Source organism: Fusarium musae, chromosome 6 (assembly GCF_019915245.1).
Source record: "Fusarium musae strain F31 chromosome 6, whole genome shotgun sequence".
NCBI classification, from domain to species: domain Eukaryota; kingdom Fungi; phylum Ascomycota; class Sordariomycetes; order Hypocreales; family Nectriaceae; genus Fusarium; species Fusarium musae.
Genome location: NC_058392.1, coordinates 1,143,214 through 1,156,724, shown reverse-complemented (window position 1 = coordinate 1,156,724; position 13,511 = coordinate 1,143,214). Strand labels below are relative to the sequence as shown.

General features: G+C 49.4%; 7 protein-coding genes across 7 annotated transcripts; 3 read left to right on the top strand and 4 right to left on the bottom strand.

Annotated features, from left to right (window-relative positions):
- Positions 1-216: 216 nt before the first annotated feature.
- J7337_008256 (uncharacterized protein) lies at positions 217-1,147 on the top strand (the record flags this gene model as incomplete). The annotated part of the gene is made up of 4 exons (XM_044825879.1): positions 217-334; positions 384-555; positions 619-766; positions 818-1,147. 4 exons carry the CDS (start codon positions 217-219, stop codon positions 1,145-1,147), a joined length of 768 nt encoding a protein of 255 aa, XP_044678796.1.
- A 131-nt stretch (positions 1,148-1,278) lies between these two features.
- J7337_008255 (uncharacterized protein) lies at positions 1,279-2,207 on the bottom strand (the record flags this gene model as incomplete). The annotated part of the gene is made up of 2 exons (XM_044825878.1): positions 1,279-2,058; positions 2,109-2,207. The coding sequence occupies 2 exons, from the start codon at positions 2,205-2,207 to the stop codon at positions 1,279-1,281; spliced, it is 879 nt and encodes a 292-aa protein (XP_044678795.1).
- Positions 2,208-3,389: 1,182 nt separating this feature from the next.
- Positions 3,390-5,164, bottom strand: J7337_008254 (uncharacterized protein; the record flags this gene model as incomplete). The annotated part of the gene is made up of 2 exons (XM_044825877.1): positions 3,390-4,188; positions 4,242-5,164. The coding sequence occupies 2 exons, from the start codon at positions 5,162-5,164 to the stop codon at positions 3,390-3,392; spliced, it is 1,722 nt and encodes a 573-aa protein (XP_044678794.1).
- A 715-nt stretch (positions 5,165-5,879) lies between these two features.
- Positions 5,880-6,420, top strand: CYP1 (heme binding; the record flags this gene model as incomplete). The annotated part of the gene is made up of 2 exons (XM_044825876.1): positions 5,880-5,912; positions 5,965-6,420. The coding sequence occupies 2 exons, from the start codon at positions 5,880-5,882 to the stop codon at positions 6,418-6,420; spliced, it is 489 nt and encodes a 162-aa protein (XP_044678793.1).
- Positions 6,421-6,884: 464 nt separating this feature from the next.
- J7337_008252 (uncharacterized protein) lies at positions 6,885-8,204 on the bottom strand (the record flags this gene model as incomplete). The annotated part of the gene is made up of 2 exons (XM_044825875.1): positions 6,885-7,934; positions 8,136-8,204. The coding sequence occupies 2 exons, from the start codon at positions 8,202-8,204 to the stop codon at positions 6,885-6,887; spliced, it is 1,119 nt and encodes a 372-aa protein (XP_044678792.1).
- A 1,746-nt stretch (positions 8,205-9,950) lies between these two features.
- On the top strand, positions 9,951-11,003 carry J7337_008251 (uncharacterized protein; the record flags this gene model as incomplete). Its single annotated transcript, XM_044825874.1, has 1 exon — positions 9,951-11,003. One exon carries the CDS (start codon positions 9,951-9,953, stop codon positions 11,001-11,003), a length of 1,053 nt encoding a protein of 350 aa, XP_044678791.1.
- A 397-nt stretch (positions 11,004-11,400) lies between these two features.
- On the bottom strand, positions 11,401-13,309 carry J7337_008250 (uncharacterized protein; the record flags this gene model as incomplete). The annotated part of the gene is made up of 4 exons (XM_044825873.1): positions 11,401-11,495; positions 11,571-12,948; positions 13,007-13,086; positions 13,213-13,309. 4 exons carry the CDS (start codon positions 13,307-13,309, stop codon positions 11,401-11,403), a joined length of 1,650 nt encoding a protein of 549 aa, XP_044678790.1.
- Between the last annotated feature and the right edge of the window lie 202 nt (positions 13,310-13,511).

The following is a 13,511-nucleotide window of genomic DNA, read 5'->3' as shown; positions in this document are numbered from 1 at the left end:
ATTCCGTCACCTTCTATAATAATCAATCAATCACTTTAGCTAAGGTATCGACAATCTTCTTTCCCACCTGCTACAGAACAAGCCCTGTAAGTCGCTGATCTCCTCTTACCGGTTGAAACTCGACTGTCATCAACCCCAAGACCAAGACTTGAGCTAAACAGAGATCTCATTCATTAGGCGCACACCCTCAGCAATTTTCATTCTAATTCATTCATCATGACGACTATGCCCGCATCTCACGGCCACAACGAGGCCTGCTGCAACATACCTCCTGTTGTATCCAAGGGATATGAGGCAAAGGGAACCTATAAGGAGATTGGAGGCTACAAGACTTGTAAGACGACTCCTAGCACATACGAGAAGACAATAATTAACCTGGGCAGATGTCACTGGCCCCGTCGACGCTAAGAAGGCCATTGTCGTCATCTACGACATCTTTGGATACTTCGATCAGACCCTTCAGGGGGCTGACATCCTCGCCTTCAGTGATGCTCACCACAAGTACAAGGTCTTTATCCCTGACTGGTTCAAGGGCAGCCCCTGCCCCATTGAGATGTAAGAGCCCACGTCCTCGTGTGTTTGTTTGTAGAGCCTCACTAACCGCTAACTCGATACCAGCTACCCTCCCGACAACGACGATAAGAAGAAGCAGCTTGGAGACTTCTTCGGCACCTACCCTCCCCCCAAGGTCGCCGGCCAAGTTCCTGACTATGTAAAGGCTGTCAAGGGCCAGGACTCCTCCATCGAGAAGTTCGGAATTCTCGGAGTAAGTGATAGTCAGTAGCAGCTATGCTTCAGTACTGACAGGTCTTAATAGTATTGCTGGGGTGGCAAGGTCGTTGCTCTCAGCGTCAAGGCTGACTCCAACCCCTTCTCCATTGCTGCCCAGATCCACCCCGCCATGGTAGATGCTTCTGATGCCGAGGGCCTTTCGGTCCCTACCATGCTTCTGGCATCCAAGGAGGAGCCCGATGATGAGGTCAAGAAGTTTGAGGACAACCTCAAAGTGCCCAAGCACGTAGAGACCTTTAAGGACCAGATCCACGGCTGGATGGCCGCTCGTGCCGATCTCAGTGACAACCGCGTCAAGGAGGAGTACGAGAGGGGTTACAAGACAGTTCTTGAGTTCTTCGGTAAGAACTTTTAAAGATAGAAATGTGATGTCTATCTATCGAGAGATGCATATAACTAGCCTATGAGAAATGACCAAAGAAAACAAAAACACTCTTGTCAGACAATTGCGCTTACATTTCTCATTATTCATAAAACGTTCTATAATCATGATTTAGGTGCCTTTTCACCAAATTCCAATACTTCCTCCATATCAAGATTTTGAAACTCGCCGAGCTCGATACTCTCCCCATTATCACCATTTCTTATAGCTGTGGAGATCATGTACTCCTCGAGTAGCGGCACCAGTCTCACGTCAACGCCCTCAACCTTCTTGCCTCTCAGTCGAACCTCTTGGGCTTCCTTCATGTCTTCTGGCGGGGCAAAGTTGTGCATCTCGAGGTCTTTCAACCAGCTTGCCAGAAGAGCATCCCCTGTCATCTTGACATAGGCTTCGCGGAGACACCATAGTGCATAAAAGTAGCGCAATGCACGATCTAGGTCTTGAGCTGTAGGAACAGGGTTCATGCTCTTAAGCGCTGAGACTTCTCCCGCTCCAAAGACATCGGCATGAATATCGACGAAACTTGCCCACCCATCCTCTTCTAAACTGCTCAGATCTCGATCTCGTCGTTCTGATGGACAGACAACATCAACCCCTATGGCAAGGCCCTTTGGCGGATCATGAACAGCTAGAAGAACCGCGAGACCGGCCTGGTGGGAGACGTTGAAGATCAGCGGCTCATCACCGCTTGGCAAAACAAATACAGGCTTAGTTCGAGCGTCTTGCGTAGTCTTGGCCTGGAACCAGGGGACGTGACAGAAGCGAGAGATTGCGTAGCGCTTAAGAAGAGCCGAAGCGAGAGCGAGCTTGGCATCACGGACGTGGTAGTATCTCAGGACAGAAGATTGTTCCTCCTCGGTGAGAAGTGAGAGTGCACGTGAAGCCTAAGGTATGGCATGAGTATCAGGTTAGAGTGGATGACTAGAGCACTTACAGCGGATGTGAGGTCTTTGGTCTTGAGAGCGGAGGGCCAAAGTGGACGAGTGTCGATCACCCATTGGATGACCGTAGGCGAGGATTGGGCACTACTCATCGTTGCTACAGCTATTGCCTTGGAATGCAGGAGAGCTAGCGTTTCAGGCTTCCAGTGACAGAACCATTTGAAGTAGGTGATGGAGTTGAGACGAGACTGTGACAAGACATGTGAGACTCGGAAGCCGAAGAGACGAAACCGGGCCTGTCGGAGGTGGGGTCTTGATTACGGGCCGGCCGAAAGGGCTTATTTCTCATAGAGCAACGACCATGAAGTATAATAAGAGGCCATGAGGAGAACATTGAATGTGCTCTACAGGATCTCATCCCTTTCTTCATTCTTGAGATCTAGTTATGCAGTCGAGTCTTGTACGAGAATCCTGCACTTTTTTTTTTTCTCTCCTTGACAACCACAACCATGATCAGTCGTTAAAACCACCACGGCTCATTATGTCCGAGAGGAGACTTCCATTCTTATCTTATATCACTTCTTTTTCTGCTCCAGTTGAGGCCTTTTTCTTCTCCTCTCAGCATTGCAGTATCTTCTACTCTTACCATTTGCTGGCTTAAGCCAAACGAGTTGTGCTGCGCCGACCAGTGCATTTACATTTACCGAAGCCAGTTCCTATCAGCAAACTAAACAATACGGACTATCCAAGAGCTTCGGTCAAGGAAACTTCAGGTGCACTCTCAGCATGCAACACGCTCGAATTTTCACTATTCACCCGCCCATCTTAACGCCGAGTGTTGGGCACAACAAAACTCCAGAGGAAGCCCAGTCCAACGCATTTGCTATGTTGGATATGAGTGGATGGAACGACCCCTGCGAAGAGTCTGAACCTTTACGCGGTGCAGGGGATTAAGGACGTTGGTGGTGGCCGATGTCTACTAATACAGACTCGAAATTATGTCTTTGTTATTAGAGAGATACGGGGTACGCGTATGATGTGGATGGATACGGAGACACCGAGATAATGATTCTTAATTTTATTTTGAAGCAGTCCAGATTTAATATTAATGTTAATGATAATGACAAGCCCTTCTTTCGGCTTCCTAAAAGTGAAGATGTAGGACAAGTTACTTGAAGTATAGTTTCATCACAGATCCGGCCGATAGACGAAGCCTTGAACAGTTCATGTCTACTCCTATGACGCTCATGTATAATATCTACCTATGCACTTATGCTGAGGCATGCTACTGTGGCCAGATCCCATCATCAGAACGACGGCCATGAAACCTCTGCTTATTCTGTCTCCGACTCAGCATCAACCGAGAGTAGGAATACATGACGCTCTTCCTTGTTTTCGCTCTTGTCCCCTTCCTTTGCTTTTCCATCTTCTTTATCCTTGGGCTTGTCCTCCCCGTCTTTCTTTTCATCCTTTTTAGTTGTATCCACGACGCCGTCCTCTAGTTTGCCAAGGGTCTTGATCGGGTTGCCCTGGCCATCCAAGTCTACAACCACATCAATCTTGTCCAGGCTCCCATCTTCGGTGTATTTCCACATCTGCTTAATCTCTCCACGCACCAGTCCTGTCAGCCAGAGAGATCCCAGAACGCCAGGAACGAGATACAACAATGCAGGCTGGCCACGCTTGAAGATCAAGAGCATGGCCAAGGTAACTACCATGCCGAGGAGATACCCAGTGACGGAGGCATGAAAGTAGGTCTTGCGAAACTGTGCAGCCGCCAAGTCAGGGGGCAGCTGTTGTGATCCAAAGATGAAGAATGCCCCACGCGTCCAGAGGCTATCTCCCCATTTGCCTTTGACGTTGACGTACTTGGCCTTGACCTCCTTGTGTTTAGTCTCGCTCCGTACGATGAGAGCGCCTGATGTTGGGTCCTTCTCAATGAGCTTCAGGTCAGTGCTCTCATACTTGATCTTTCGATCATAATGGAGCCAAAGGTCGAACCGAAGGGCTAGGGCCATGACCATGCCTGGAATGACGATATCACCCAGTCCAAGGATGCTTTTTCGCTCTGCAGCCTCGAAAGTGAGCTTGATTGGGACCTCCAACTTGGTTGCTACTGTAACCATATAGGGGCTGGAAACAATTTAGCTTGGGAGTCAATAAGCAATATCAGTTCTACAACTCACGTGTAGAATACCATTATTATATCGTAAAAAAACAGACCAACTAGGATCAGAGTACTAGTCAGGAAGTCTGTGGGTGAGATGAGTTGAAGGGAGCCATAGCACATGGCATAACCAAGCATATTACTCAACAAGGGGGAAGTAGTTGATGAGTAAATGAGCGCTGTGGCTAGTGCCATAACCAAGGACACAACATGAGCAAACTTGATTCGACCTTCCTCTTTGCCCATTCCATGGATAAAGAGCTTGATGGCCCAATGCCGCTTAAGGAGACCTCGAAGCTCCCAGCCAGACTTACGGATCTTTTCCGAGAACGCCAAACAAGCAAGTGGTCCAGGAAAGGGGTTTTGTGACTTAGGGATGGCTGCGTCAGGGTTTCCTGCATCATCGCAGACTTGTACTGATCTTGTCTTCTGATCCGCTTCCCTTAGTCGCCCGTCACGGCCGCGCCAGTATCGTGGAAACGCCAGACAGGTCACTATCTCAATACCATGAGAATAGATCGATACCAGACTAGCAACGGACATGGTAGACATGTACCAGCGCAGAATTTTGTTGAGAATGTCAGGGTCCTTGAGCCACTGAATTAGGTAGTACAGGCCGATAAGGACAGCACCAGCCATAAGCGGGAAAACAATGGCATCGGAGGGCTCTAGTCCCTGGGCAAAGCTTTCGTCCTCGTCATTTTTGGAGCCGGGCTTCTTTTTCTTCGCGGGTTGTGCAGATGGGGGTCGCCGAAGAGCAGCGTGGGCACCAAGATAGATGATGCCAATGGCGCTGAGGACGAGCCTGACTTCAAGCATGACAAAACTCAGATCTTTGATATAGGCAAAAGATGAGAGCCAACTTTGCCCATTGGCGAGAGTAGAGTTTAGAGCATCGAAAGAGCCCTCCAGGGCGGCTGGGTCTGTAGCGTTTTCTGCCATGGTTTGACTGGAAGACGTTACTAATGTTGTTGATGGGGAGAAAGCAACGTGTTCTAAGCCTTGACAAGTTGTGTAAAGTGAGAGCTAAGGGCCCGTCATGACATTTCGTGACAAATTTTCAGCACGCTGACTCGGTTGTATCTGCAGAAAAATTACAGTAGAGTTAAAGAAAGGAGCGAGAAAGATAAAAGGTTAACAAAGCACAGAAAAAAGAACAAAGTCCTGAAATGCAGCATCTCTGTTGATGAATGACGTCTAAGCAAGTGTAAAAGTTCACTGAGCTGAACGGAAACAGAATCTTATGGCGGCTGAAATATAGTGGCCGGCCTTTTGTTACACAGTTGCTTAACCAATCATGCAACTCGCAGTGCTAAAAACGCCAGGAACTCAAGGCGCATACAAACTGCGCCAAACCTAACTCCCCATCTTGTTGATTATACCTACCTAGAGATAGAGACGCCGACCTTATTTTGGCAAGGAAACGCATAGTAAGCGATGATAGTAGGTAAAAGAAAAACAAGATGCTTTGGCAGAAGTGATGCCATTAAATCTCATGAGATATTTGCCTTGATCTTATAGCCCAAGTACGGATACCAGTTGACCCTACTGCTCCATGCTGGTAGACTAAAGCTGGATGTGTCTATGGATGGATGGGTTCGCAGATCATAAATTTCCCCTCCATCATAAACAACTTACACCCAACAGCACCGCGATCATGACAACGAACATATCACTCGAGACCACAATGGTACGTCACAAACTCTCGCCTTTGACTACAACCAGGTACTGAGAAGCTACAGGGCTCGCTCACCGTTGAGCTCTACACCACCCACGCCCCCAAGACCTGCAATAACTTCACCACCCTCGTCCGTCGCGGCTACTACGACAATACCATCTTCCACCGCATCATCCCCAATTTCATGATCCAGGGCGGCGACCCAACAGGAACGGGCCGCGGCGGGAGCTCCATCTACGGCGACAAGTTCGAGGACGAGATCGACCCGGGTCTCAAGCACACAGGCGCTGGTATCCTGAGCATGGCCAACGCGGGCCCCAACACAAACGGATCGCAGTTCTTCATCACGCTTGCGCCTACGCCTTGGCTCGATGGCAAACACACTATATTTGGAAGGGTCAAATCCGGCATGAGTACTGTCAAGAGAATGGGCATGGTCAAGACTGGGTCCGAGGACAGGCCCAACGAGGACATTAAGATTGTCAAGGCTCGCATTGTAGAGGAGGACGAGGAGGTCTAGATAGAAAGTATTCGCGGAGTGGATTAGACATCTCTAGCATTGGCGTTCAGGATTACAAGTTACAGGCCATGGTCACGATCACGGTCATGGCTACGATCAAAGTCACAGGTCGCGTTCAAGACCATATTTTTGCAAATATCCATTGTTGTTGTACTCACTACGCCAAAAACGCCCCGGTCCCTTTTCCATGGATGCTGTAAATATCCGGTCCCGGTATCCTTAGCCAACCAGCTCGCCATTCCAATGCAATGATGTATTGATGATAATACAAGTAGAGTAAATGTTCTCGGGAAGCAAGCGATAAGGAAATGATGTCCTTTGTCGCGTGACGTACTGCCTGCTTCTATCGTATCCAACCATAACATTCATACTGATGCCTGTAGGCCAGGCCGACGCCAAGAGGACAGCCTGACACGCCATCAGATCGATAATATATCGCTCATAATGCTATTCCTGAGCGAGGTCTACTGAGGAGGGGATGAGAGTGTGTCTGAAGACTCTGACTCTCCAGTTGCCTCGCGGATGAGGCTAGTAGGCTTGGGCTTGGGTGACCCCAGCGGAGGTTTGTTCATCTTAAGCTTCTTAACGGGACTGATACCCTTGGACACAGCCTTCTTGGGTGCCACGTCAACGGATTCACTGTTGCTGTAGTCGGCCTTTTGCTCCTGGCTTAAGGACGACAGGCCCTTAGGTTTGTCCTTTTTGAGGCTCGGCTTCGTCTTGAGAATCACCTTCTTGGTGACTGCCGAGGAAGTAGGCTTGAGCTTCTTTTTCTTGTGACTGTTCTCAGAATCTTCCTCTTCGTCGCTGGCATCGCGCTTCTTCGGGCTGGTGGCGCGTGAGCCTGGCGCAGGAGTCGCCTTTTGTGATGAAGGTGGCGTAGTGTCATTCTGAGATCCGCCATTACTCAACTTCTGCGCTGCAGCTCGACTGGCGTTGCGACCACTGTTCCCAATGCACGAGCCCATATGGTTATTCAGTCGAGTGACAAGAATACAACGCTTGCATTTGCTGCAAGTAGCTGAGGGGAAAGAAAGAACATTGGGTGGTCGCTGTTCAGCATTGGGAGAATCGGTATTCTTTTCCATGTCCTTCTTCTTCTTGCCTCGGCCGGGACCTTGAGGAACCCAGCTCTGGCCATAGATGTCGCACCCGGGCTTATCAATATAAGGATGTTTCTTGCAGTAGATGACACCGGGATCGGGTTTTTGAGCGCCTTTTCCGTCTGTCGGGTATAGGAGTCGGGGCAGATGGCATCGGGGGCACAGAATCTCGGCGGTCGTCTTAAGAGGATTGCCCTTCAACAATACTTTTCCATCCTCGTATATAGCGGCGTCAGTCTCAATCCGTACGTCCGGTTTTGAGTCTGGCGTTGAGCTGTCGGACGCGTCGGATGCCAACTTCTCGATGCGAATGGCAGCGGTGGTAGCTCTAGCCGTCTTCTCTTCGCGGTGCGTCTTCATCAATAGATCGCTCAGAACGTTGTAAAGCACATCATCTAGTACAGCATGTGCCTGGAGGAAGGTTCGTATTAGCGATTTATTAGAAAAGGCATTGCCGATGGATGGCGAGCAACAATTTCGATGCAATGGTGCTGCGATAGGGGGCGCAGAGACGAGCAATCACCACAGAGGACATGATGGCGCTCGCGGATGGCGACTGGTTTCGCATCGCAGGGAGGTGGACAAGTAGAGAGATAGAGACTGAATACTTACCAACTTATCCATCGGAGCAGCATCATCTGGAGCGCTTATGACGCCCGCCCTGCCCGTGCCAGCATTCATGATGTCGCCGGATATCCTGAATCCGAGCCAGGGCCGACAAGTTTGTAAGAAACAATACTGGAAAGCGGAGGGTGTGTAACTGAAATCGTGTGATGATGCCGAGGAGCGAAACGGCAGCTACCGGGCGGAGGGGGGGTGTGCACGGAATTGCAGCTGGGGTACAGTAGTGTTACTGAGGTGAATACGGAGTAGGTAGGGGCGCTGGTTATTGCGATAAGAGAAAAAGGTTTGGGGGAGAAAATATCGAAAGTTGAAGGGGAGAGAATTAATGGCGAAAGAGGAGGAATAATTAATGGGTGTGAGTAAGAATGACGAGTAATTGTCACTCTGATCAGGATGAAACAATGAGTTAACAATAGGAAGTGGTGAGATGAATAAGGTAACAATTGATGAGTTTCTATTCTCCAACCTTCGTTTGTAGGAGGCTCCCAGTGCAGTGCGCTACAAGTTCAGCGTTTGCGTTCGGCAACCGGGGAGAAAGATATTGACGAACGGCCCAAGTGACGAAATAATGGCCCGCTTATTGAAGCGAGGAATTGAGAAGGAAAAAAACAAAAGAACACCAAATGCAGCGACAAAATTTTCGATGCCTGCGATGAACCAAAGATGACGAGACGATGGGTTGGTTCAGGGGAAGATTTTGAGCAAAAAAATAAAAGTCAACGTTAGCAGAAGCCACCCGAGACTGAGCCTGAGCCTCAGTGGGAGTGAGTGTGCCCCAGCGCCCAGTGCTCACCTCGGTCGGTATCAGCCACTGAAATTAGAGATGTAGAGTTTGGGAGTCATCTCCACCTATAACGAATCTGACAAGATTAGGGGTTGGTATTTATCTTACTACAGCCCGGTAATGCTATTATACAAGTACTGAGTCTATCATACGTACTACATGCGAGAGGTAACTAGTCGTCAAGATCGATTGATCAAGATCCAGCAGCTTCGCTTGTGTGAAGTTTAATTGATAACCATGACAGATGCAAGGGGCGATCGATCACCTTTGACTTGTATGTCACTAATGCAGCTCAAAGTGTACGACTTTTATACCAAAAACTGCCCAGAAGTTGAAGGAACTCGATATGAAAGAGTGTTTTCGTGAGGATCAGTAACATCGGAATATATCCCTTCACCGTGTATACTTCTCCCTAGAGTTGCTCATGTGCTATCCGTTACCGTCCATGGGTCTACTATGTAATGCTGCAGAGACTATCCGTAACCAAACCACTTACTCATTCTGCAACTCACAAACGACGCCTGTCAATCGACTTTCAGGGGCGGGTACCATTCAGAATATTGGCTGGGCTGCTGCTAAATTTATCTAACTCCCATCAAGGGGCTCCCTTTAACGAATGGCGATCGACTTCAATCAAGATCTCTCACGTGGGATTGGCTATCCCTTCATCTTGAATACCATTCATTGGGCGACCCGCGCTAGTGGCTAAGGTACCTTATCCAAGAGCCTCATCCCCCGTCTGGACTTGCATGCTGACTCGACCCGACCCTTTGAACACATACCTCCACGAAAGCATAATCCTCATTGCTCCGGATTGACACTTAAACTCAAAGAGTGCATAGTCTAGGGTTTCAGCCGGGTGCTTTGTCTTATGTTTCCTAACCTTTTGTCTTCTTTTCCCTTGTTCTTCGTCGATATCTGATCTGTCTCATATAAACAAAGTCCATCCTCTCCCAACATATATCCTCTCCCTGTCTCGATCAATCTCCGACTACATATTTACATACCTTCACGCTAATATGTCTCTTCCGTCCACAAAACCCGCCCAAACCTCCATCCGATCCTTCTTCTCGGCAAAAACACCCAAATATGCTCCTCCACCTTCTCAGGGGGCTTCCATAGAACTCTCAAGGCCTCCCCCGCCGCCTGCTGCTACTGCCCCTCCACCAACCTCGAAGGCGCCAGACTCCACGATAACCTCGTTCCGAATTCCGCCTCTGCCGACATCTCTCCCTAAAGAAGCTACGATCCGGCTGGTCTCGAATGACGACGTCAACGCTTTACGCCGCATCAACGCCCTTCTGCTGCCCGTTAGCTACCCTGACAACTTCTACCAGCGTGCAGTTGATCCGACATCTGGTCGCTTTTCCCGAGTCATCACCTGGGCTCACGATGGCTCTGAAGCCAAGGTCGTCGGCGGTATCGTTTGCCGCGTTGAACCCATCCTCGATTCCAACAGTCAGGGAGCTATGCCCCAGAATCTATACATTCAGTCGCTTTGTCTGCTTTCGCCTTATCGATCGCTGGGTCTCGTGAACGCTGCAGTGGACAATATCATTGCAGGTGCTGTATCGGACCCCAACTTGAATGTGACAACTGTCACGGCTCATGTTTGGACTGAGAATGAGGAGGGTCTGAAATGGTATGAAGGTCGTGGCTTCAAGCGCGAGAACCAACCTATTGAGGGCTATTATCTCAAGCTGCGTCCCAATTCAGCCTGGCTAGTCAGTCGCCCAACTGGCGCTTCTGTCCGGAACTTGCTACCTTCTTCCTCTTCTGCGCCTCAACCTAGTGTGCCCGCGAGCGTAACTGCTGATATTGCCAACCTGGACGCAGCGTCAGGTCCTCCCAGAAATGGCACATCAAGACCTCCCATGCCTCAGTCTGGGAAATCCTATCAAAATCAACGACCTGAAACTGAGTGGAATGATCTCCCTGAGGATATGGCAAACAGCCGTCTCGCACCACCACCCCGGGTAGGAAGTACTGGCTCTGGCGCAAGCTCTGGAAGTAGCTCTGCGGCACGAAAGAAGAGGGATAGGTCTTACCCTGCGGCTGCTTTCGGGAATTAAGGCGTAGACGAGAAAGATGCGATTTATAAAGCTGCCGCCAAAGAAGAATGGATTGCTTCACGATGGTGTACGATTTCAACGGTTCGGATGGGCTAGACGCGATTCAGGAAAAGACACAATATTAGACTTACTATAATAATAGCACAATAATAAATCCAGTTGCTCCTCGGGAAACTGAAAAGGAATCATCAGATTATCTTATCATAAAACTAGTTGCCTCATAATTATACAGCTTTTGAATAGAGAAGAAAAAAAAAGGCAAAAGGATGAAGATATTGAGGAAAACGCCTAGGGCCCAAAAATGAACATGACCACATCCCATCACCAGCACATATATACATAAATCTTGGCATGAGTTATCAACTCAGAAAAACATAACACCGAAACATGCAGTTGCTCATCGACGCTTGTTGTACCATATAGCTGCTAGCGCAAGGAGACCGACAGCACCGCCAATGAGCAGTGCCTGGTTCGAGACTGGTGCTGAATCGACTATTAAATTGTTAGCAAATGTCGCTTAGGCAGAAGCCGAAGTTTGAATGGCTTGGGATGAAGGGTAGAACGTACGGATCGCATCGGAAGACTTGCGAGCGCGGTTGGACTCAGATCTCAAGTCAGTCAAATAATCTTCAGGCTTCTCCCTGCCAGCAGCTACCAGGGCAATCAAGGCGGCGCCGACACCGCTACCGTCCTTAGCGATACCGATTCGGATCTTCTCAGCACCCTGGGGTCCAATGCCGTCAATGGCACGGAGGGCCTCGTAGATCATATCGCGGAAGAAAGGGTAGTGCTCGACGAGACTGCCATCCACACCGATGTCGATAACCTCTTCATCGAGATCATTGAGCTTGCCAGAGTTGAGAGCTATGGCACCAATGGCGACGGCCGACAATCGAGCAGCGCGACGACCAACAGCATTGGAAACGGACTTGAAAGCCTGGGCGTCCTCGAGTGAGGGAGTATAAACACTGAGGAGGTTCTCGAGTTCTTGGCGAAGGGTAGACAGCTCAGGTGTATTGTCGGCGGCCGCAACGGACATGATGGAGCTGTCGAGTCCCCAAGGCTTAAGGAAACCAGACGATGGCGCGATGTTTGTGGTAGTGCCCCAGTCGTTCGTGCTCGAGTTGAGATCCTTGAACAGAGACGAGCTCTCATTGTTGATCATATCGGCCATGGCAAGTCGGACAATCTCGCCCAAGAACATACCAGATACCCGCTTCTCGAACATTTGAAGGCCAGGGTTTACGCTTTCGGCGTCAAGAGCCTTGTCCCAAGGTGTTGATGGCAAGACATTGAGCTGGTTGTCAAAAGAACCCCACTCTGTGTTGACAACCATCTCTCCTGTTGATTGATCGTACTCCCCAGAGATAGGCTTCTTGATGTTGCTCAATTTTTCCATGTAGGCACCATTGGTACCAGTACCAAAGATGGCACCGAGAACAGATCGGCTCTTGCTGGTTGAAGTGTAGGATCGAGCCATGAGAGTGCCGACAGTGTCGTTTACGAGCGCCGCAACCTTGACGGGAAGATGGAGCTTGTCGATCTCGGTCTGAAGCAGAGCGCAGACGTCCTTGCCTATGGCATCAGGAATGTCAAAGCCCTTGGTCCATCGGATTAGCAGACCCTTGTTAATGGCTAGCTGCTTGACAGGGAAGCTGAAGGTGAAACCAAGGCGGAAAATATGTTCATCGCGATAGCCCGATGGTGTACTGGCAGTGTTGCGACGGCGCAGGTGGGAGTTGAAGTGGTCGGCGTGGTGCTCCTTGAGGAAGATCTCGATCTGCTTGGCGAGGAAAGAAAAGAGCTGTGCAGAGGTCTTTGCGACCATAAGCTCCTTCGGAATGGCAACCTTGTTGTAAGTGAGGTTAAAGGTGGTGTCACCATTGAGCATGATGGAGCAAACTCGGAAGTTTGTGCCTCCCAGATCAACGGCCAGATACAGACCCTGGTGAGGGACAATCAGTCTGGGCAGCTTCACGAGCCAAATGTGGATAAAAAATTACCTTTTCTGTGCCATTGGGAACGCCAGTGACGTAGGTAGGAATTTGTTGGAGGCTGGTACCCTCTTTGTGAAGGCCCTCGTCTAGGAAACTGTGAGTTTGGGTTTTGTTGAGGGTTTAAAACCAAAATGGGAGAAAATGCGCATCATGACAACGAGCTACAGTAGCACCGCGGCGCAGATTCTACGTGGAGCGAGGGGTGAGCATACCCATTTGCCTCAAGAACTCCTTCACATGATTGTTCAGTTCCTCGTCGGAGAAGTCGAACTCTTTGACGATACGGTTGGACTCGTCAGCGAGAGCCATGGTGATAGCTGGTGAGGTAGGCGGCGTTGTCGTGAAGAGAGGGGTGATAGAGCAGACAGCTTCGGACGCTGAAGGGATTGGTAGTGGGGATGAGAAAGAGAGTTGAGGGAATAAAAGGCGAAGAGTTTGTAGAAAAATTAATTGGAGGAGAGAGGAGAAGGAAACCAAAATTGAGGCGTTGGCGGACGACAACGAGGTCAAA